This window comes from Spermophilus citellus (genome assembly GCF_964194105.1).
Source record: "Spermophilus citellus genome assembly, chromosome: 3".
NCBI classification, from domain to species: Eukaryota; Metazoa; Chordata; class Mammalia; order Rodentia; family Sciuridae; genus Spermophilus; species Spermophilus citellus.
The window spans coordinates 183,910,834-183,935,501 of record NC_138184.1 but is presented as its reverse complement, the minus strand read 5'-3'; the positions used below and the strand labels follow the sequence as shown (position 1 = coordinate 183,935,501).

At 37.3% G+C, this 24,668-nt stretch overlaps 1 protein-coding gene across 5 annotated transcripts in view; it reads right to left on the bottom strand.

The window, feature by feature from the left end:
- The window catches only part of FAM3C (FAM3 metabolism regulating signaling molecule C), a 44,095-nt gene extending 25,515 nt beyond the window's left edge, over window positions 1-18,580 (bottom strand). For 2 of the 5 annotated variants that reach the window (XM_081287685.1, XM_081287681.1), the window contains exons 1-3: window positions 18,389-18,580; window positions 5,570-5,623; window positions 1,269-1,373 (exon numbers count right to left, since the gene is read on the bottom strand). In XM_081287685.1, coding sequence (XP_081143811.1) covers window positions 1,269-1,373; window positions 5,570-5,582 — 118 coding nt within the window. In that variant the 5' untranslated portion in view covers window positions 5,583-5,623; window positions 18,389-18,580. Of the gene's footprint in view, window positions 1-1,268; window positions 1,374-5,569; window positions 5,624-6,880; window positions 7,005-17,961; window positions 18,366-18,388 lie in introns of those variants that run through there. The other 3 variants (XM_081287682.1, XM_081287683.1, XM_081287684.1) reach the window with 3 other exon arrangements.
- Window positions 18,581-24,668: the final 6,088 nt, after the last annotated feature.

Here is a 24,668-nt window from a genome sequence, read left to right as displayed (position 1 = left end):
AGTAGTCATGGTAAGAAAATGTTTGCACAGACATTGAGGAGTACATGTCAGAACTGTCTTCAGCTTGGATACTCAGTATGTGGTCCATGCACAAGAATCTGAGCGTCATCTGGCAGCTTGTTAGAAATGCAGAATCTCAGGCCACATCCCAGATACTGATCAGTATTTTCTGGAAGTTCTTTTGACATGAAAGCTTGAGAAGTACTGGCATAGAGAATCTTAGATTAGATGCAAGAGAGTCTTTGGACCCCTTTCAATTTATGTAAAGCAAAAATCACTAGTCCAGAGATCTCACAGTGGTTCTCATTCAATTCTACCTAATAGACCAAAATACTGTTTGCAGGTTTCACTGTCTCATTTTCCATGCTTAATTTTTTAATATCTTAAACACCACCACAGCCAAAGCTTAGTCAATATAAGTACAAGGATCTACAAAGGGTATAAACAGCTTCTCTAACTTCAAATGATAAAGACCTGTGGTCTCCAGAAAAGGTTCCAGAATTAATTTTATATAAGGCCATAGTTAAACATAAATAATGACTTCCCACTTAAATATGTAAGCATTAAGCTCCATTCTTTAATCTCATAATAAAATATTTACAAAACAGAAACACATTTGGTACTTAGTTCAATAAGATATGAAATATATAAATAAAATACTATGAAATAAAACTGGTTCCTGAGCAAACATTTCAAATTTCTTTCAAAAACTTAAGGATTCTGTTAAAAACTGGATTAAGGTACCTTTTGCTGATTACATTTACAATATAGAAACATTAAATGAATGAGTAAAAGAAAACACCACATAAGGAAAAATAAGGGTAGGAAAGCAGGACAAGTTTTATGACCAACACCTAAAATGCATTAATACGGCTCATAATCACTCAGTAACTGAGGGCGAGATTTGGGTCCAAGTTTTCTAGCAGCCAACTCAAACAGAAACAATCTAAGCTTAGGGATGTTATTTATCTTCTAAAATGTACATTCAGAAGCCATGATTAATGCCTGAAAGCATGCATAAAATAAGCTTATTAAATACGTTCAAAATGTTGAAGATTCATGCTTCATATTGAATTAATTCTAAGACCTATTATGTATTTTAGAATATGTTACTGAATCACATTTACTGATAAAATAACTCCTTTCCTAGATACAATAATTACTTTCCTAGATACACTCAACAGCAGTAACTCAATATTGAAAACTGATAAAACTTCTGATACCCATATCAAAAATTTGGTTTAAGAAAGGAAAGAAACGAAACTTACCAAAGAGATTTCCTAAACTTGTATCCATTTTTATTTCAAATACTTGAGATATAACATAAAATGTCAGTAAAAACACTGCCACGGCTACTATCAACTTTGCAGCACCTAGACAAAAGGCAGAAATGATCAGCATGAGTTGATGAACCCACAAAACTTTTGTTATACATTTCTATGAAAAATGTAAGTTATTTAAAACTAATAAGCTTCTACTTTTTATCTACTAAATTTTAATTTTACTTGAGTTACAATAAAAGTTGTACTAACAATCCCATCAAGATAAAAAATGTTCCTGATCAAAGAATTCTTGAATTAGTTATCAATCCCAAAATAGGATTGGTTGAACAATCTGCCTAGTTTTATGTGAAGAAAAATTAAATATCTGTCATTAGTTTCAGGTTGACTATGCAACTGTCACAGCTAATGGAACCCACCAACCAACACCAAGTTTGTTGAAGGCTGTACTACCAATCCTTTTCAAATATAAAGGACAATGCTATACAGGGATGTTACCAAAACACTAAACCTTTTAGAGATTGCAGGGCCTGGAGAATATCCACTAAACAAGCAGTTCTCAAGTAAAACATGACAGGTTATTGTCCTGTCACCAACATACATGTCCTGGAGCTACACAAACCCTTGTGACATAGCAAACATCAAAGTCTTCCTCCCCATTCTCAATACCTAGTTTAGGAAGGCTGTCTGCACTCCTGGAGGAATAAGTTGACATCTATCCCGATGTTTCATAACATGGCTACTTGGTGAGCTCCACAAGGGCAGACTCCTTGACTTTCATACCTCTGTATTTTCAATTATGTCAGAATATCTTACAAACAGTCACTATTGACATTTCTACTTAATAAGACCCATCTTTTGTCCTTTTTCTTCACAGCTAACCAAATGTAGGGAAGAAAAGGACAAAAGTGCAAGACAGAAAAGGAAACAGAAAAGGACAACTAAGAAATATCTTCCTTGGGCTGGGGATGTGGCTCGCCTGGCATGCATGCGGCCCGGGTTCGATCCTCAGCACCACATACAAACAAAGATGTTGTGTCTGCCGAAAACTAAAAAATAAATATTAAAATTCTCTATCTCTCTCTGTCTCTCTCTCTCTTAAAAAAAAAAGAAAAGAAATATCTTCCTCTTAAACTAAGTATTTCAGAGACATGTGCTTATTTAGGAACAAAAATAATGTGTATCTATACATTCCCTGTTCCCCTCTCTTAATAATGGTTTCATTTGCAGTGATATAACAGAAGTAGATAGGATCAGCAGTCATCTCACTATTCTTAAAGGAAAAAAAATGCCTAGAGGTGAATGCCCAAGATAACAGATAAATTAGTGCCATCATAGAACCAGAATCCAAGGATCCTAACAAAGACTGGTGGTTTGTACAGTACTCTCTTCTAAAACCAAATTACCACATTCTTCTAAAAAAAAAAAAAAAAGCTGAAAGTATTAGATAAGGAAGAATTAAAAATTTTTTTCATTTTAAAAAGAATAAACTTCAGTTTTGGGGAAAGGGAAAGGAATGAACTGATGACTGAAGATGCTTGAAAATGCTGATTATGCTGAGAAGCAGTAGGAACTAAATTGCTGCTATGAAACACTATGAATAGCTAAGACTATGTTGGGACAGTGAGTAAATGGAAATATTTATACCTTCCTCTCAATTTTTTCTGTGAACCTAAAACTGCTCTGAAAAATAAAGTTCAAAAAACAAAAAAAAAAAGAAACTTTCCATTAACATAACAATGAAGTGGCAAAGAGAAGCCACTCCTCTAAATCAGTCCCTGCCTCCCTCCTCCATTTCCTACCTTCTCCCCTACAAAAACTACTTCCTGTTCTTAAGAGCAAAGAAAAGCTGCCTACATTTTTAGTGCATGAGCCAGCAAAATTCCATTGGGCTTTCAACTCTTCCCCACAGGATCAAGCCAAGTGCCTCATACATATTAATACTCTCAACAACTGTTTGCAAAATAGATGAATGATAACAGGTGGCATATTGTTTCTTGATCATTTAAGACTAAGACCAATGGCTTGAAGATTACATAATCACATGATAGTCTTACCATTTTATTTTCTAGCAATCATGGGCACATACAAGCAGAGATAACTCTTCCCTATCTGTCCTATAAAGCAGATATGTGATAGTTTAATTGTTTAAAACTGAAATGATAATGTTTCCATTTTCCAAACCAGGAAAATGAGGCTAAAATTTTAGATTATTTGTCTAAGGTCATATAACTAGTCAGTGGTAGCCTTGAGTCTTAAGCCAAAACCTACTTGTTATGCTGGATCATTAGGGGAACTAAGAAGAAACAAAAGCTCCGAGGGAGAGAAAAGTTAGGATAGGGTTGTGGAACTTCTATTACAGAAGGTCTCCTCTATATCTGGCCTGTGTCCAGGACCAGCATCTAGTCCCGGACATGGAGGGGCCCAACCATATCATACCATCATTCCCATTCTTAATTTTCTAGGCAAGTCTCTCTTGCTTCTAGCCATGGACTACACTAGTTGTATATTCCTATTTTTCACAAACCAAAAGGGATAAATTTCAGATGTTAAAATAATGACTATATGGGTATTTCAAAACAATCAGATATTTCTTAAAATAAGAAGAGATTAATTAGTTAGAAGTAATGAAGTAACAGATGATTCATTAAAGGCAGTTCCCTTAAGACCTTTACTAGGAAAGGTGCCAAACATAAAATAAGCACTCAGTGAGTAATTACTCATCAATTAACTTGGGCATTAATTGTCAGAATCAGAAAAATGGACTACATGACAAAGTTAGTTTCAACTAGAATGAATTCAAAATTATGTGCAGAAGAGAAACTTGCTTTATTTCAAATCCCTATGCTTCAGCAATAAACTTTAAAATCATATGCAGACATAATCATCAATCATCATATAGTCCTGCTGTGCTATAGATCATTAAAAACATAAAAAGGGCTAGGCATGGCAGCACATGCCTGTAATCCCAGCAGCTTCAGGGGCTGAGGCAGGAGGAGCTCAAGTTCAAAGCCAGCTTCAACAACTTACTGTAAGCAATCTAGTGAGACCCTGTCTTAAAAAAAATTACTTAATTAAAAGGGCTGGGGGATGTGGCTCAGTGGTTAAGTGCCCTTGGGTTCAATAACTGGTACCAAAAAAAAAAAAAGGCACTGCAACATGGTTTGTTTTTGTTTTTTTTTAAAACCACAAGCAAGCTCTTGGTTCCCAGGAATATCATTCAACAACTGTACAACTACTTAAAAAAAGGGATACTAATTTCATGGAACAGTGATCCAGGTTTTCAAATTTCCACAAAAGCATTTGTAACAACCTCCAGTTATCCTTTCTTTAATAATCATGTCCTTTGTTTAATAATCACGAAGCTTAACCAATTGTGCCTATTTCTATACAATTTTGACCAAAGTACGAAGACTGGTTTGTTAATTAATCCACTTTGACTTTAGGCACTTTTTTTTTTTTTTTTTTTAAGAGATGCTGCTGGGAAAACTATTTGGTTTGCTGGTGAGAAGATGACAAATAAGACTGATTACCTTGAGAAATTACAATTTATCTCCTATGTTGGGTATACATTAAATAGAAATGCCTTTGTAGAATGTACACTGTCTTTGACTGAAGGACAGGTGGGGAAATCACTTCCTCTTTATAGGTAGCAAGAGTCTATTCAGGTGTATGGATTGCCTTCTTATGTTTAAAGATAGCTAGCTTAATACTATAAACATCTAGTGATGTTTCTCAATTTCTTTAAGATGATCCTTCAGGAACAGGTTAATGTTCTTACATCATGTAACCTCACTTATGCCAACTGAACTTGAATTAACAAATACTGAGTAAAAACGTGTATTTCATTGAATCCTTTACCTACATTAGTTTTAATTTTACTTAGGAGAGATTTAAACTTTGAAACTTTAGAACTCATTTTTCTCAATAGGCTAAAACTTTAGCAAAATAAAAATCAGCCTCCTAACATGGTAAAAATCACTCTTTATATGGACATTTTATATATAATATTAGGTAAACAAGCTTAATATATAAGAAATATTAAAACCATACTTAAAATATTTAGCATTATTTCAACAAAATGTTTATTTATAAAAACATATGTAATGTTCACTAAATGTATAATTTATAATTTGCTTACTACCTAAAAAATTAGGCTAAATAATGTTAGTTAACTTTAGCTTTATACTCAATATAAAACAAAGAAACATTATTTACTGTCATCTTTAGTCATTACTAAACAAAGAGGTTACACAAAAGGCAAAATTACACTAAATTAAATATCTTACCTGCTACCCTCATGTTTAGTTTTCAGTCTATGAAACTTTTCATTAAATATGCTCCTAAAATCAAAAGAAAAGAAAAACAACATTAATTCTAGAATAAATATTCTTTTTTAGATTGAATTTGGAGTATATATATATATAGAACTAATTAAGTAAATGTCATGACACTTCTAAGTATTCTACCCACATTAATATTTAATGAAAAAACTCTTATCACCAGTCTGTCTCCTTTCACTGGACCATAAAATCCCAAGAGAGTGGTCTGTACCCTCAAGCTCCCTCACAAATGAAAAGTGGACAAATGAGAAAACCTGCCATTAAGCTGTGACTAGAAGACAATGTTTTATTATTCTCAGTGATTATGCATTCATAAGAAATTTATTTAGTTCAAAACTTGGGTTTGCAGACAAGGTTCAAAGAGGATAAGCTGCTTACTCCAGTCATGAACAAATTATATGCAGAAATGAGGTAAGAGTTTAGGTTGGCCAGCTCATTCCATGCTACATGCTACATGCTACATGTTGCTGCTACTGCTACTACTACTACTACTACTACTACTACTACTACTACTACTACTAATTCTTTTTCTTCTTTTCCTCCTTCTCCTTTTTTTAAATATTGGGATTGAACAGAGTCTACCACATACTAGACAAAAGCTCTACCACTGAGCTACATCCAAAGCCCTTTTTAAGAGGGTCTCAATATTGCCTAAACTGGCCTCAAACTTACAATCCTCCTGCCTCAGCCTCCCAAAGAGCTCAGATTACAGGCATGTGCCACCATGCCCAGCTGCCACTTCATTTTTGATTTCACATAATTCAGCTGTCACTATGTTAAGCATTCATGGCAAAGTCTTAGTTTAATACCAGGGTTCTCTTCATGGTTTTTAATTTACATATGCAAAATAATATATTTGGAAGTACAGAAGTATAATTTTAAACATTCCAGCAATTATTATTGACAGAATACATATCAAGTTTTAAAAAACCTGTTTTTTGATATTATTTTACCATACACAAGAAACAGATACTATAAAATGTGTGTGTTGTGTGTGTGTGTGTGTGTGTGTATGTGTACCTCCTAAGAAACAACTCAACATAGGTAAACTTAAAAATTAAAAGTGGAAAAGCAAATGAGTTTAATAGGAAAGCCACATCCATGTTGAGCTGGAAAACTTCCAGTCAACAATCTATTGTAAAGGAAAGGACTTCAAAGTGAAGTTGTGATTAATAAATCGCATAAATCAGAAATAAATTTTATTTTATGTTTTGATACTTAAGTTTCCATATTGATCTTTGATCTATAATGATCTACCTTAAGGACACTGAAAGAAAGTGAGACATCCAGTTTTCCCAAAAAAGCAGGTGGCTAGGGAAGGGTAAACAGCACCCAAAGATGCATGCTCCATCCTGGCTCCTTTTCTTCTGTACAATCTACCCTGAAGCAAAAAATCAACACTTAAACTGACTTGTTTATTATTGATTTCTTTTCCTTTGTTAGTTATAGGAACACCTACAACATAGTAAAAAAAAGTCAATGTTACATATCTATTTAAACTACTTAGCCACAGGCTAGGAAAACTGAAGCCAAAGTATCCACAAACCATCACATCACATAAAATAAAAAATAAAAAAAGTTGGCTTTTCAAATGAAAATCCCAACAGGTTATAAATCCTCTTTTGGCTTCCAGCAAAATTGAATGCTGCTTTCACTACACATAAGGCTTTCCTCCCAGTCAATATTTCAAATAACTTCACTCTTATCTGAGTGTGGTCTCAGAAAACTTCTTTTGAAAATGCGATAAGCAGTTGGGCATCAGACACCTGCTGTTCTATTTCAGTTTCCATTACCTGCTGAGGCTGCACCTGTATAATTACAGTCACTGCCTCCTATACCTGCCACCTGTTTGTGCCTCCCAACAAGCCTGCTTCTAAATTTATCACTACTAAGACCACATTGTAAGCAACTACAATTGTCTAGCTGAATACAATTGTTTTATACTAAAATTGCTCAAAGAATTAAGTTAGTAAGATCTCTAAATTAAAATTGCATTAAATTTAGGCTTTAGTTATAACACATCTTTGTTTAATTAATGATGCAAAACTGTAAATCAGAAAAAGGAGTAATGAATATATCTGAGAGTAAATCACGGAGCATGTTTATGATGCTACTTCCAAATAATTCCTGATTTATATTCTTATGATAGCACTGAATACAAAACAAAATATTTATATGTAACATTCTCAGAGGGGAACAAAAGAAAAAATTAATGGAAATCTCAGGCTAAACCACACCAACAATCAAGTGAGGATCAAAGAAAAAGAAATCCAATGAAAACAAACACAACAGTACCAGGATAAAAAAAGACCTCTACTAGAAATTCGGAATTCTAGGGGCTGGGGATGTGGCTCAAGCGGTAGCGCGCTCGCCTGGCATGCGTGCGACCCGGGTTCGATCCTCAGCACCACATACCAACAAAGATGTTGTGTCCGCCGAGAACTAAAAAATAAATATTAAAAATTCTCTCTCTCTCTCTCTCTCCTCTCTCACTCTCTCTTAAAAAAAAAAAAAGAAATTCGGAATTCTATCTAGATGCAACAAGTAAAAGGTTTACCATTTTTCTTACATAGTTATTAAAAGATGGAATTACAGAAACTAGTACCAGCTACCAAAACCATAGTAATTATGCAGTGGGAGTGTATTCTTATGACAGATTAAAATTAAATAAATTAAGCACCAGGCACAGTGGCGCATACCTGTAATTCCAGCAACTGAGGAGGCTGAGACAGGAAGATTACAAGTTAGACACCAGCCTCAGCAATATAGTGAGACCCTATCTCAAAATAAATACAAAGGGCTGGGGATACAGCACGGTGGTAGCATACCCCTGGGTTCAATCCCTGGTACTGCATAATAATTATTATTATTGTTAACTAATTAAAAACCTCAGTATATTTATGAAATAAAATTGCTCCAAAAAGTACAAATGTAGGCCAAAACAAGTTTCAGTGTTTAGACAATAAATCAGGTTTCTAAATATAAAGTGCATAACTATCTAAAAGTCAAAAGCAAGGAGGGCCCCCATCATGCCTTTGTGTGATGAAACACTAAACAAATACCAAGTATGGGACCTATACTGAAGAGAGCCTAAGCTAGGATCTCAGAGTGACATTCTGATTTCTCTGAATGTTTAATAATATGAAAACATTCCTTTAACTCAAGAGTCTACTCTGGTCCAAATGAATGAAGTTCTTTTACTCAAGTAAAACTAAGACTACCATGTGGAAAAGGAGGCATTGTCTTAGAATCCATTAACTTAAGAAACAGCAGAAATAAAAGCACAGATCAAGTGTCTGTGTTTTCCAGTCTTTCCTTCAGAAGTAGATTCTGTATCAGGAAAACTATAAGAACACCATTCTATACACAAAATAAGCCATGAAAACAATTACCAAGAGAGAGAGATCTTGACAGTTAACATAAGCCCAGGCAATGCATGCATTCAGTGGTGCAATTCACACACATTCTTATATAACCTCCCTACCAGCCCTCTAGCTGTAGTGGGTATTATACAGGCATTATAGATGAGGTCAAGGGATTTGCATAAAGTCCTATGAAGGGTAAGGAAGAAGCTCACAAATAAATCCATGAGGTCTGATGACAAAATGCTATGCCAATCAAATTGTTCTGAAAATTTCTGATCTCTGATGCAAAGTAGCCTCTCCAGAGATTAGTTTGTCAAAATGACTAAGCTTATGTGTTAGAGCCCTCCCACTTCAAAAATGATACAAGAAAATGAAGGGTACAAATATGCTCATTAGAAAACAAACTAGAAGGAAATACTATAGCTATACTCCATTCATATGAAGAAACAACCATTCAGTTCAATTCAACTTCAATTTGGTGCTAGCCAAATGACACTTTCAACTGAACCAACTAAGTTCAGATGATTCTAACATCCACACAAACTGGGGCTTTTTAAGAGAACTACCAAAAAAAAAAAAAAAGGGGGGGGGGGCAAAAGGGCAAAAAGATAGATATAAAGTTTATTTAGGTCCTATGTCAATTTTATGTGTCAACTTGACTGGGCCACAAGTTACCCATATATTTAGACATTATTCTGGATGTGTCCATAAAAGATTATTTTTGGATAACATAGACTGAGTAGACTGTCCTCCTCAATGGGGTGGGTTTTATCCAATCCTCTGAAGATCTGAATAGAACAAGAGCTGAATAAAGGAGTATGATATTATAATAAGTATTTTTATTTTCATCCATTATTCATGGCTTATAACTCCTTTCCCAAGGTAGGTCATTCTCTTCCACAAGGAAGTCGCTGAAACCCTAATTGCTACCTACCTTTCTACATTGGAGCTGGGTAAAAAGAAACTGACCAGTTCTCATCTATTAGCAGGTTATGAGATGCTCCTAATAATAAATCCCCAAGTTTTGAGGTCATGGTCTTTTGTGCTTTGATGTGACAGTACAGGGAAAAACTGATTTTCCTAACAAAAGGAGAATTCACACTCTGCTTATCTTTAAGCTGGGAGAAAGCCTTTGGCTGTGGACTGGAACCAAACAGTCAACTCTATTTGGTTGCTAGCTTGCCAACTATAGATACCAGACTTCATTGCCTTTAGAACTGTCAGCCAAATCCTTATAATAATTTATTACACACATAACAAATTATATATCTACAGATAGTTTATTGTAAGGAATATGTATCTACATATTTATACTTATTACCTATATATCACCTATTGGCTATTTATTGGGAAAACCAGACTAATAAAGACCCCCTTGAGTTTGGAAGATAAAAAGTTAAATTTCATCTCCAGAGCATTAAAGTAGAAGAGTAAAACAAGATAATGCTGAAACCAAAAGAATGCTAAAACTAGAAGAGACACTAGGGTAAGTTACTTTGTTATATTTACAAACAACAATATAACTTTAATAAGAACTATGGGCAGCTAGATGTGATGACACATGCTTGTAATCCCAGTGACTCTGGAGGCTGAGGCAGGAGGATCATGAGTTCAAAGCCAGCCTCAGCAAAGGTGAGGCGCTAAGCAACTCAGTGATACCCTGTCTCTAAATAAAATACAAAATAGGGCTGGGGATGTGGCTCAGTGGTTCAAAAACCTACTTGCAATAAATAACTGCATTTCTGTAAATAAACAGGGCAAGTGTTGGAAATCTTTTTCTGTAAGAGGGCCGGATAGTAGATATTGTTAAGCTTTCAGAACCTTCAGAACCATACAAATTCTATCACTGTTTCCCTCCATAGCTGTAGCCAGAAAGCAATCATCAATAATATAAAAATAAATTGTTCAACTGTGTTGTAATAAAGCTGAATTTCATAAAATTTTTATATATCACCAAATTATTATTTTACTTTTTCAACCCCTTTAAAAATGTGAAAACCAATCATGGATTGTGGGACCACACGGGCCTATGGGTCATAAGGTGCAGAGCCCTGAGATGAGGAACAACAATAATAAAATTAAAGCAGAAGAATAAAAAACTTTTCTGACTATGCCCAATAGTCTAATATTTTTTTACTGGGTTACATGCACAATATACAACTCCTATACAGCTACTACTAAACCTCTTAGAAGTACTATCACAAAAGGTGAACTGATTGAGCAATCCTAAAATTTATGCTCCATCAGACATTTTCATACTCAACTGCTCTCTGAAGAATATTTTGTACATTTTTTTGAGGAAAAAACAGGATATTTCACCTTTAAAAGGGAAAAATCTTTCTCTTCCTATAGATGAAACTATTTATCAGTTACAAAGACAAGAATAAATCTAGACTCTGTAATGTTTCCAAACCAATTCCAGGAAAGAGAAAGAAATTGGCAAATCTTACTAAATTCCATTGCATTGATTATTAAATATGTTAGTGGAAAGAAGTTGACACCAGTTTATGCAGATGTTTAAATGGGTTCATTTTTGTGATGTACTTAAAATAGAGTTGACTCCACTAGGTGATTCTGATGTTGTGATCAACTTTTTTTTTTTTTTTTTTTTTTTTTTTTGTGATCAACTTTTAAAATTTCAAATATTTAGCCTTTTAAAAACCTTTAATACTTTAGTAATATGTTATTTCTATCACAGATATTCACTATTATCAAGTAACCCATCTCATCCAGATACCTACATTTTTGCCTGGCTAGACAAATTTTTGAAATAACAAAATGGGGAGGCGAAAGATGATTACATTTATTTGAAAGAATATTAACATTTGAAAATTCAGGATGCTCCCTGAGCTGCCATCAAGTGTTATACATACTGTGAATAGAATATGGCATTTTTAATATTAATTGCTTAGGGATTAAAAAAATCCAATTATTAACCTCAGACAGTATTTAATGTTAGGACACTGTTATGTTTTACATATAAAGTATCCCCTCAAAGAGTAAATGTGTTATGTAGATTGTATAGAGGTAAAATAATTACATTATGAGAACTGTAACACAGTCAGTGGAGTCAACCAGTTAATGGATTAATAATTTGACAGGACTACTGTACTGGGTGGTAACTGTGAGCAGGCAGGGTATGGATGGAGGAAGTAGGTCACTGGGACATGCCCTTGCAGATTATATATTTTGTCCCTGGCTCCCCTGCTCTCTGCTTCCTGCCATGAGCTGAGCAGCTTTCCTCTGCCATACCCCTCCACCATGATATTCCACCTCACTCTAGGTCCAGAGCAATGGAGTTCACTCACCATGGACTGATATCTCTGAAACCATGAGCACAAAATAAACTTATTCTTCTGATGATACTGAATTCTAGAAGATGCATCTAAAAGAATCTATCATTTTTCTCTCTCTCTCTCTCTCACACACACACATACAGCTTTTAAAAGTGTGCATGAAATAATGATTAAAATAAAATATTGTAATGACTAACAATTTAAAAAGTTTCCCAAGTTTTTTTAAAAATATTTTTTAGTTGTCAATGGACCTTTATTTATTGATATGTGGTACCAAGAATCAAACCCAGTGCCTAACCCATGCTAGGCAAGCACTCTACCAATAAGCCACAAACCCAGACCCCTTCCCAAGTTTTTAAAAGAACAAATTAAACTTATATTTTGACTAGGGGACAAAAGACGCAAGAAAAAATTTCCCCCAACTCTTTCTGCAAAGTGGCCCCCCAAAAGTGAGATTGCAAAGCAACAGATGAAAATTCTTTAAAATAATGGGTCAACTGAACCAATAAGTAAGTCTTTGAGAATAAATTTGTCATGTTCTATTGAAAACCTTGGGAAGAGGCATATGGATGATCTATCCCAGGATTGTTAATAGTTATCTGAATCAACACCATATGACTTTTATTTTCTTAAGTAGAATGATATTGAAATTACATTTAAAAGAAGACAAATATCTAAATGTGCTTAACAAACAAAATTAAAAGTATACTATGGAAAAGCAAAAGTCAGCAGGAAGTGTTTTTAACTTCCCCCTAGAATGTTAACCAATGTTAGAGCTGAAGCAAATTTGGACTACCCTGCGAAGATTCAGCTTTCCTCTACAATCCATAATAAGTGCTACACCTTGTTATTCATTTGGTTCTCTTAATACTGAATAGAGTTAACACTTCAGAAAACTTATATCTGATCTACAGCATGTTGGATTAAATTCCAATTTCCTAAGGATAAAAACAGATAAAATACAGCTATAATTACCCACTGAATTTCATTTAAAAACAAGTTAACAAAGGGCCACCATCAATCACATAAGTTCCCTGCCTAAATCAAATTCACCAAAGACAGCAGAGAGAGAAGTAGCCAATCCTGACAGACAACACACATTCTGAGAGCAACATGAGTGACATACCTTCTGAGAGCAACATGAGTCAGCTCAATGTCAATCTCATAGTACAATTCCTCTGGTCCATGTGAATCCGCCACAGAGGAGACCTAAAGTTACTCTTTCCTCTTCAGAAATGTGAGAGATCCAATTTCTGTAATAACCAGTTGATCAACAAGCATTTTACCATGTTTTCCAAAAACACTTTAAGGGATTAAAACTGAAATTGATCCATGTTCTGCTTTCCTCTCCCTAAATCTAACATAGCTAAGTAACTTTCCCCACCACGAAAGGAAGCACCAAAAGCAGGTAGAGTTGTGTTTCACTGAAATCTCAAGAGTGAAGATTTGCTCTAACCTACAGACATTCTTTCAATACCCAATACACCACTTCAGCTTTTCTTTTTGAATTGGCAGTTAGAGTTGAGGCCTACTCTTGAGATTTTGTGTTTACCCTACCACCTCCTCCTACAACTACTCAGCACAGGATGGTTTGCAATTCCTGTATGAGTGCATAAACAGCTTCTTGATATTAGTGACAGCTATGGACTAACAGAAAAGAATGATAAAAAGATAAATCAAACCATTATGCTACATCTGATGTCAGTGTGACAGTAAGTAAATATTCCATTGGAGCATAAGACTTCTGAACTGAGCCACTAACATAAATGACTGGAAATGAGTAGGATGAAAATAACGCTGGGGCCAAGCTGGAGTGCATCACACCTCAAGAAAGCTGCACCTTTAAAACAAAGTCATCCACACAATCTTCATTACAAACAGATATCAGGTAAGGACTCCTTATATAAACTCTATTTTACATGGTACAGATGTGAAGAAATGTTATTATGTAATTATTTCATCTCATATCATATGCCTTATAATAACCCTTTGACAAGAGAGGCCCTTTTGTTTCTTAGAAACCTAAAACCCTGTTATTGATTTTGAGAGGCACACTGCTTCCCTTATCAGCATGTGTACACCCAGGATGAGGTTTACAACCACATTTCTGTTTCCTGAAACAACTTTATAAACAATTGCACAGATTCAATGAAATACCCTACAAAGCCCTAACTATAGTATTACCAGACCAGGGACATCAGAATCACTAGTGTGCTTTTTAAAATGCAAATTCCAGGGCCAGCCACAGACCAAAAGAATCAGAATCCCTAGGAGTAGGTGTTAAAACTCCAGCATGTTTAACAAGTTCCCCAGTGATTCCCATTCAAGCACAGATCTGAGAACTTCAGACCAAGAGCATAACAATCCAAAAAAAAAAAAAAAAAAAAGCAGCAGATCTAGGATGAAAGGCCCCAAACTAAAATTCATATGATAAGAATTTTTTCACTGTTTCTGAACACCAAGTGGAATCCTCCTTTGGGGGTGAAAGAAGAGGAGGCTGGCAGTGAATAGATCTGGAGAAAATTGACAAGGAGCAGGGAAGACAACTTCAGTTTGCAAAGGTTAAAACAGACTACTTACTATATTTTCAATTTCCTGAAGGTCTTGCAATTCTTCTCTTTTAACCAAAGCATAATTTTGATTAAAAACCTATAATCTAGTTGAAGGAATGGAATGTTGATTACAGCACAAATATACCCAAATCCAAAAACAAGAAAGAATCCTACAAAATGCCATTTATTTTTGCCTGCTCCTTCAAGAATTCTACAATTGTTTAAAGGGTTATAATCTAAACAACCTTAATCTTATACTGTAAACGACCTTGGGGAAGATGGATGGACAGAAATCGGTATTATCAAGAATAATGACAAAAATAATGCAATTATAAGATGGACATAAATAAGATTATTAAGTACCCATCTCATAAATTGTGTTTAAAAAAAAATTCGGAAAAGGCACAAATGTATACATGGTAGAACTCCTATCCTCATCTCCTGTAGCTACTTTACGCCAAATGATAAGTTGCAGGTTTCTATTCTGTGTAGGAACTTTCGTTAGCAACCACACTAATACTGTCTTTAAATAATCTGTAAAACTGACGTGCACAATGGCAGACACAATTCTGTCAGTCAAGCCTTCTGCACAAAGAAATGGAGACACAGCAGTTCTATATGTCCAACAGCCCGGGAAAAACTGCAATTAACATCCTATTTCTACATCAAAATCTGATGGCAGTGGCTGGAGCTGTAGCTCAGTGGTAGAGCACTTGCCTAGCACACAGGTTTGATCCTCAGCACCACATAAAAACAAATAAAAATAAGGGTATTATGTCCATTTACAACTAAAAAAAAAAGGTTAAAAAGAAAAAAAAAAAAAACTGATGGCAGGCCAGCAGCCATTTGCAAATAGATGCTTCTAATGTGATTTTTTTTTTCTGAAAATGTATCAACCAAAATAATTTTAAAAATTCATTGCTGTTGACCAACATCCTTCAGAACTCACTTAATGATCACTAACTGCAGGTAATGAATGGTATCCTTCCTTATGTGGCACACCTGATACCATAATACTACCTCAATAATTCTTTGGAGCTGATGATGAAAATTAGTAGGACGTGACTCATTACTAGAAAGTTTCATGGACTCACCAGGGTCCATTAAAGGATGAATGGATAAATGCTATGTGGTACTGTAACCATTTGTGTTATTTTTGGTTATGTAATTTGATTACCTATGTTGGCTGCTGTATCCAACAGGACAGTCAAGATACAGAACTACTTTACTGCCAAAAAGAAACTCCATGTTGCCCTTCTATGAGCACATTCACTCCATACACTGTAGAGACTAAGAGGTATTAGAACATTTAATTTCCTTGTCTGACAAGAAAATCAGCTCATTGTATTTTAGGAGCTATATTAAAAAAAAAAAAAAAAAAAAAAAACAAAAACAAAAAACACAAAACCTTTTGAAGTATAAAGAGCCTCATCTTGTTCAGCCTCTTCGATCAAATGAATAAAGTATTAAATGTGCTAATTTGGTCAATGCTATTCACAAAGTAACTAAATGCAAAACTATTGCTTAAAATCCAGATTATGGGATCCACAGACTCTTTTGGACTATGTTCAGGACAAAATTTGCTACTGTACTAAACTCTGAGCTAGATGAATTCTTTTGAAACATAAAACCAAAATTTTTCTCTCTGGGTCAATTTTATGAAATCTGTATAAAGATGAGAGGAGGTTAAACATTCACTGTCTTTGAGAAAATAAAGTAGCCTTATGAAGGCCCAGGCTGTCTTATTCATAGTATCCATGATACCTATTAATTATTGGCACATGGCAGGCACTTTAATATTTTTAAAAGACTGTAAAAACATTTTTAAATAATGAGGCTTACCATAAAACCCAAAATAGTGAAAAACATAAGGTTTTTATGATCCCCTACAGGGAACACTACCTTTTGCCATTCAAGTCTCTTATCTTTTTGATCTTCTATCTAATTACCTTCTCCTTTTCAATGTGACTTTACAAAGTATGTAAGAATAGTTAGCAATGCTTAAGGTAACAATATATATTAAAAGTTTGTGATTATAATAAAACATTTTTAGTTTTTAAGGTCTCTTTAGTCCAGTGGTATTCACTCTTATTTTGCCACCATTTTGAAACAGAAGCCCCCTACTTTTTAAAAAGTCATATAGGTAATCTGAAGCTCCCCCAGACTAGACGTAAATGCTGTTTATTAGCTAAAATTATTATTACTTTTCTTCCCATCAAGTAATGCTACTCTTTAATGAGTTGAGAAAATAGTGTGAGAATCTATGACACAAAGCTCCTAACACCTGTATAAAACAAAACAAAAAACAAAACAAAATGACTTAACTAGTAAAGAGGCAGAGAACTTAAAGAGGCAGGCAGCCTCCAGAAGGAGGTACAAGTCAATAATACCACCAAAACCAGATGCTGACTCGCCAATTCTGCCATTTTCTTGTCGAATGGCATTTGGTAAGTTACTTTTATTTTCTAAGTTAAATGGAGATCTCTTGGTACTCTGTAAAGCACTGCTTGAACATAGTAATGCTGCCCCAAACCTGGAAAATATAATAATATATCACTAGTCCTGCAAGGTGTTCACAGGTCCAGGTGGTCTGGGGATCTGCTATTAGCATCAATCTTTATTTAACTTCTCTGAGAGCTGGCATTTTCATCTGTAAAGTTAGGAAAGAAGATAGATAAAAGGACTTATTCACTTGAGTTGTGAGAAATACACATGTGGAAGTACTTGGCAACAGTGTACAGCAATTAGGCAATTTAAGATTATTTAGTGACATTGTATCCATATATTTCTCAGTAAATAAAAAGAAACAGAAAAAATTCTATCAATTAGAAGTTCTAAAGTAAACATATTTAAGTAGAGGATGATGTAGAGAGTGATGAAAGCATCCCTCCCCCACATCTCCCTCACCACCACCCCCCCCAAAAAAAAAAAATCACGGCTTAAGGTAACAACTTCAATCTGTCAATCCTTACTCATTACTTAGGTGTAGGGAACTAGCCCTCACACATAGTAGAGAGCTGTGGTCGTAGCAGAAAAAAAATTTTTTTAAAGAATTAACAGTGCATTCACCAATGACAACAAACACCAATGGGCTATAAGTTTAAAAAATAAAAAATAAAAAGTACCTCCAGTTTAGGAAACACTAAAACTTCACAAGTGAGTCAAGATGGCCCTCTACCGAGTTCGAATCCAACACCCAACTCCAGCCCCGCCTCCTGGGGTCCACATTACTCCAACCCGGGTGTGTGTGGAAGGCGCGCTCAGGTGCCAGCCCAGACCCGAGCGCGGGACCCTGCGCCAGGTGCAGTCACAGCCCCGCCTCCCGTGGAGCCCAGGCGCCGCTGGAGGATGCTCGCACCCAGGCTGCAGCCACGGTCGAGGGCCCGCGGCGCCCTGGGTGCCCTGGGTCCCGGTCCTGCCGCCGAGTCTCCCCAGGGCCAGTCCCCCGCAGGCGACCGTGGGGCGCGGAGAACGAGGAAGAAGGTGGGTGTCCGGCTCCCCTGGTCTCCCTCCATCCCTCCCCGGACCTCGCAGCCTCCCAGGTCGTCTCACCCGCCGGGCGCCCGCCTTCCGGCCTCTTTACGCTCAGTCCCGCCGGAGGCCGACGGGAACCGCCTCCGCCTCCGCCTCCGCCTCCAGCGCTAGCCTCAGCTTCCTCCCGGACTCCTCCGGCTTCCCCTCACCCCCGCGAGTGGCCAGGAGGAAGCCAGTTCGCCACCAGGCCTCCTCCCACGCTTCCCCCGCCGCGACCAATGGGCCCCCGCCGCCGCGACGCCGCGCCCGCCCCCTGGCGGTGGAGGACCGCGCAGGCGCCCCGGCAGGCCGGAGGGAAGGGCCGGAGATCCGCTCCGCGTCCCGCCCGCCGCCCCCAACCCCGCCCCGCTCAATCTAGACTTGCCACGTGGGAGCTGCCGCGTCGGCCGCCGGCCCCTGGGTGACATTATGGGAGGAGGGGAAATGTGCCACTGCCATCTCCCCGGCATCCACACACACACAAAATCCCAGACTTAAAGGCAGAGATTTCAAAATGTCCAGCCCCATCCTAGCGATCCATCGAAGAGGGGGTGGTCATGTCAATCTAGGACCTGAGTGACTATCTTTTGACCTCTTGAAAACTAGGTTACTGATCATGAAAATCCTGTCATCTGAGACATTACAGTGAATTCTGGTAACCTTTAATGCACACCCAAGGAGGAAACTAATACTTGCATTTGCATGTCATTTTGTTTCTTTAAATTATTAGCAACATTACAGTTAGAAATGTGTTTCTTTTCTGTTAAGACATTTTCCCACGATTGTACTGATAACTGGAAAATTAATCCAAACCTTATGATACATAACCTGAGAACATAGAATATTTCATAAATCAGATTCATATTCCAAAAAAATATTATTAACTATTCTTAGTATATTGAGACAATCCATTTAATGCAATTAAATTGCATTAAAAAACTAATAGGGTTTGACTATAGTAATGATTCCACCAAATCTCAGCTTTCCTCCAAAAATATAAAACACAGCCTAAACAATAGCTACAAATTCTAGAGTCTGTGATCCATGGTGAGGAAAGGAAGCAAGAAACACATGCTGAATGCTTTTATGTGCCAAATGCTTTGCTAGTGTACAATATTTTGGTTTTTTTTCTATGTGCTCTTATTTCTCGCAGCTCAAAATATGTTTTTGTATTATTTTAACAAGTCAAAAAATCAAGACTCTAAAACTGAGTTTTAAAAACTTGTCCAAAAATATAAGGTAGTAAGTTGTGAAATTGGGACCACAGCCTTGCTCCACCTAGTACAAACAAACAAAAAGCAGTTTACTATGGTACCAAAAAACCCCACAGAACATGCCTCCTCCTCAACCCTTTTGTCCCACTGAAATTACGCAGCCTCTTGAGTCAGTCTCTACTCGTGAAAAAGAGTTTTTGCTCTATAACCCAATCCAACTGACATGTTTAAAAACTGCATTTGTCTTATTCTGATAGCACCATACCTGGAACAATTTCTGTACCCAGAGTATAGTGTGTTTGATCTTCTAGTCCCCATTGACCCTAAGATCCTTAGAATTCTTTGGTAGGTAATGAAATTAATAACAGTGGATCAATACCAACATTTTGTTGTTTTTGTTTCATGGAACAGAAAACTAGACTTTATAACACATCTTAAGGATAAATACTCTTCCTGAAACATGTATAAAGTACTATGTGCACTGGTTACTTTGTGCCTATGTACATGTCCTGGGTTAGAATATAAAATATTTCTTACCATATGTTACAATTTTTTTTTTAAGTTGATAAATCACATCTTTAGAACTATTATTAATCAGCCCCCTTTTCCACCTATGAAAGAGTAAATAGAACTTCCTTCTTTCACTTGTCAGAAGACAAGGGAGGGCAGGGAAAGTAATCAAGATTAATGATTAAGTTTAATAAGAATACAGAGAACTTTACAGCTTCCAGAGGTACAAGCTAAACAGAGTTTCTATGTGATATAATAGGTAATGACAGTTTACATTTTTAAAACCAACATTTCTCAAATCTTAGATGAGCCAGGCACTTGTCTAAGAACTTACATATAGTCATTTAATCCTCACAAAAATCCTACATATACATTCAAGAAAAATATAGGACTAGAACAGGATGTTGCCGAAGGTCCTGCCGCTAGGATCTGACAGAATCAAGGGTGAAATCCATATGCCTAACTTCAAAGCCCATCTTTTTTGTTTGCTTAAAAAAAAATCATTCTCTCTTCAATGAATGCAGAGTTTATGGAAAAGTATAATCTGTACTATTTCCCATAGAAGGATTATTCAATATTATTAAATATAAAATTAATTTAAAAACTCAGAAATTTAATTGTCCCACTCCTTAGCAGAATAGTCCATTTGGCATTATTTTTCTGTGTACAGAGTAGAAGATTGTATACAAATATGGTCACCCAAAATTCCTCTCAGTCTGTAAGTTTATGCCACTCTTGCCATCAATAGGTGATATGTATATACCATCCTCGTGAATAGCCCTGCGAATGGTCTGGACCAATAGGATGCTGTGGAGGAGGTGTTGTGTGACTTCTAGGATTAGGTCTTTTTTTTTTTTTTTTTTTTTTTTTTAGAGAGAGTGAGAGAGAGAGAGAGAGAGAGAGAGAATTTTTTAATATTTATTTTTTAGTTCTCGGCGGACACAACATCTTTGTTTGTATGTGGTGCTGAGGATCGAACCCGGATCGCACGCATGCCAGGCGAGCGCGCTACCGCTTGAGCCACATCCCCAGCCCCAGGATTAGGTCTTAAGAAGCCTTGTATCTTCCATTTTTATTCTCTTGAGATCTATTAACCATATATAATAACTTCAGACTAGGCTACTGAATAATGAGAAGCTTAATATGCAGAAAGAGGTCCTGGCTATCCCCAAACCTTTCCACCCACCCCAGGTGAGGGACCAGACATGAGAGTAAAGTCATCTTGCTTGTTCCAGTCTGTTCTGCTTTGGGTACAAGTGTTCCCCCAAGGTCCATGTGTTAAAAGCTTGTTTGGCACTGTTGGGAGATGATTGAACCTTTATGAGGGAAAGCCCAGTGGGAGGAAGTTAGGTCACTAGGGGCATGTCCTTGAAGGGGATATTGAGGATCCTAGAATTTTCCTTTCATTCTCTTACTTTCCATCCATGATGAGATGAGTAGCTGCCTCTACTGTGTTCTCCCACCATGATGTGCTACCTCATCACAAGCACAAAAACAATAGGCCATGGACTGAAATCTCCAAAATGATGAGCTAAAATAAATCTTTTCTTCTCATATGTTGATTATCTCAGTAATTCTATCATAGTATTAGAAAACTGATTTAACACACGGTCCTAGCTAAGCCCCTTATTACAAAAGTGGTTCTAGACAATATCAGCAGAAGTGCCCAACTAGAACAGCTAACCCACCAAATCTTGAGAAATAACATAAACTTTTATGTTTTCCAGTTGTGAAGTATTGGATATTTTTTCCATGCCAATAAATGAGTTACTGAGGAACAGGTTTGTAGGGGGGAAAATGCTGTCCACCTATGAGAGTAGGGATCACATTAAAATATTAAAACATGTTTACATTGGATTATAAGCTTAACTCTATGGAAATATGACCAGATACTTGCCCAGCTTTTAAAGAATAGCAGTGGGGATGAGAACCAATTAACTCAAGAGCAAAAGTGGTGAATTTTATATTTATACTGAATGAAATGAAAAATTCACATGTGATTTAAAAACTGTTGTTCAGAATTTTCATAAAATTCTGCATTCAGTACTGTCAACTTTATCATTGCCTATGAGGGCAAAATAATATAAAGAAGTCAGAGTGCTGTATTTGATATATTAGTGGTACAGTCTATAAAATAAGTGGTTCAATTTACTGTGAGACATGTATGATACAATGTAATCCCTTTATAACAAATGTATCTTTCATGAAAAAGCACTTTTGAGTTTTCAATATATTACTAATTTTATATAAACAACAAAAAAGAAAATTTTAGATACCATAACTGAAAGAATTCCCCATGCAAAGACACTTCGCCGGGAGAATTCCAATTTTATTGCAAAAAGCTATGTGCTTATATAGAACTAAAGGGGAGATGGTAGGGCTTAGATAAATGGCAGGCCGCCCGTTTATTGGCAAGTTCTTCCAGATATGAGTTCCCGCGCCCAGGCATTAGTTCTCATTGGGGCTAAGGTTCCCCGCCAGCGAGGTTTGAAATTGGCGCAGGCGGGAGAGTTCACAAGGGCGGGAACTTTTCGCGCCACTGCAGAGAAGAAGAAGGTAGGAAGGAGAAGTCCTTAGGCGCCATGTTGGGGTTTTTTTCTCTGGGGTACGGCTGCCGTTTGTGCTTTTCCCAACATTCCTCCCTTTTTTGTTTTCTTAGGAATTGGGTCGTCGTTAGTCAGATCCGGCTGCTTCCTGCTGGGTGGGGGCGTCGTAGGGCCTAGAAAGGGAAGTGGAGGAATGTTCGGGGGGGGGGGCAGGTCTGGGGATATCATGGCAGCCAGAAATAAAACCCAGTGGCTATAGACAGCTACTTCCGTAGGGGTGAAGTCTATGAAAGTTCCCTGAAGCCACAAGTCGTCGATGGCATCGAACCAGTCCTGGATGGAGGAGATTGTTGGTATCAGCCACTGGTCCTGTAACAGAGACTCTAGGAAATACTGGAAGCGTTGCCTGGACATGGCGTCACCAGCACCTGAAGAAGATCAGAGCGAATAAAAACAGAATGAAGATAAAGATTAAAGCAAAGGTCAATTTTTGGCAGAAGTTCCATGTTGGGGGACTGACAGAGAAGAGGCCAAGGGCCATGAGGAGACTTAAAAGGACATAAAGACTTATGGATCCAGGATGGCAGATTAAGAGGTTCTTTGGGCTCGTTGTCTCCCGCTGTCTGATGTCTGTTGCATTCCATCGTGCCTGGTAGGGAGCCTCAGCACTGAGTGAACTGTTCTCTTGGAGATGTTGGGGGTTCATCGGTCATCAGAGGCTGGTAGTGCCTAAGCAGAAGCTGGTTGAAAGTTTGATTAGAAATTTTCTGCAACTGAGTTTGAAGGAACTTTATTATGCAGGGCAAGAGAGTACAGAAAAGGAGCATCCCAATAAGGGGTCCCAAGATAGGTAGTAAGTACGTGGCAAGAGAGGATTGGAAGAACCCCGTTATGGGATTAGGGGAGGTGGGTTTAAGCAATTGGGTTGATAATTCCTGCAATTTAACAACATTTTTCTCTATTATCCCAGACTCATTAACATAGTAGCAACATTCCTCTCTGAGGAACAGGCAGGTACCCTCTTTTTCTGCAGTAAGAAGATCAATCGCTCTTCGGTTCTGTAAAGCCACTTGTGCCAATGAAGTAACCTGGCGCTGCAAGGAGCCCAGAGACTCAGCAGTGGTATCAAGTGCTTCCTGCAGTTTTTGTTGCAGGTCATTGGATGCCCATAGAGCATGACCTAGAGCTCCACCAGAGAGTCCAAGACTCGCCACTGAGGTTGTTAAAGTGAGGCCTACCAGAACCGGCAGAAAGACTGCCCTACGGGGTGCGGGAAGGCAGGGCCAGCTGTCGGAATTCGGTGGGAGTATATAAAGACAGCTGAGGAACTACAGTAACCAAGAAACAGGTGCCAGAGACATTGATTGTTGAGGTACCTAAAGACCCGTTACACCAGAGGAAATGTCCAGGTTGCATAAACGCAGGGCTCGATGGGGTGCTATTGCTCAAGGAACAAATGGGTAAAGGATTCATTGTTGGTGGGTGGAAGCAGATGAAAGGAAATGAAGTATTGGTGGAATAACTTTCCCATAGTGAGATACGTGTCACGTGTAGGGGTTGTCCTTTCTTAGAGAAATTGTAGGTTTCTGCTGAAATATTTCCTGCTGCTAATGGGACCGCTGCTAGAAGTGGACGACTAAGTGAAGCACAGAGAAAGCACTGAGAAGTAGGCACAGAAAGAGGGGTGGAGTTTAATAATCGAAGAGTTTGGTGTAGCAAATTGAGCCATGTGGGAGGGAGGCCTGAGGGGGCTGAAGGCTCTGAATCCTCTTTGGATGGGCTATGGATAAGATCTCGAAGTTTTGATTCTGACTCCTTGATGTGCTTGACTACCTGGATGGTTGCCTTAGGTGGCGTAATTAGGGTGCGGCGGACAGTCATCCACCCTGTGGGTTTGGCTGAGGTTGTCCGAGCATAGACAGCAGACTCAACATAGTCCCAACGTTTGGCCTTGGGGTCAGGTATATCTAAAGTATACCATCCATGGTTATCTGATGAAGAGCCTTTATGCCATTTTAGGTAACTAGAAGTCCATCCTACAGGGTAACC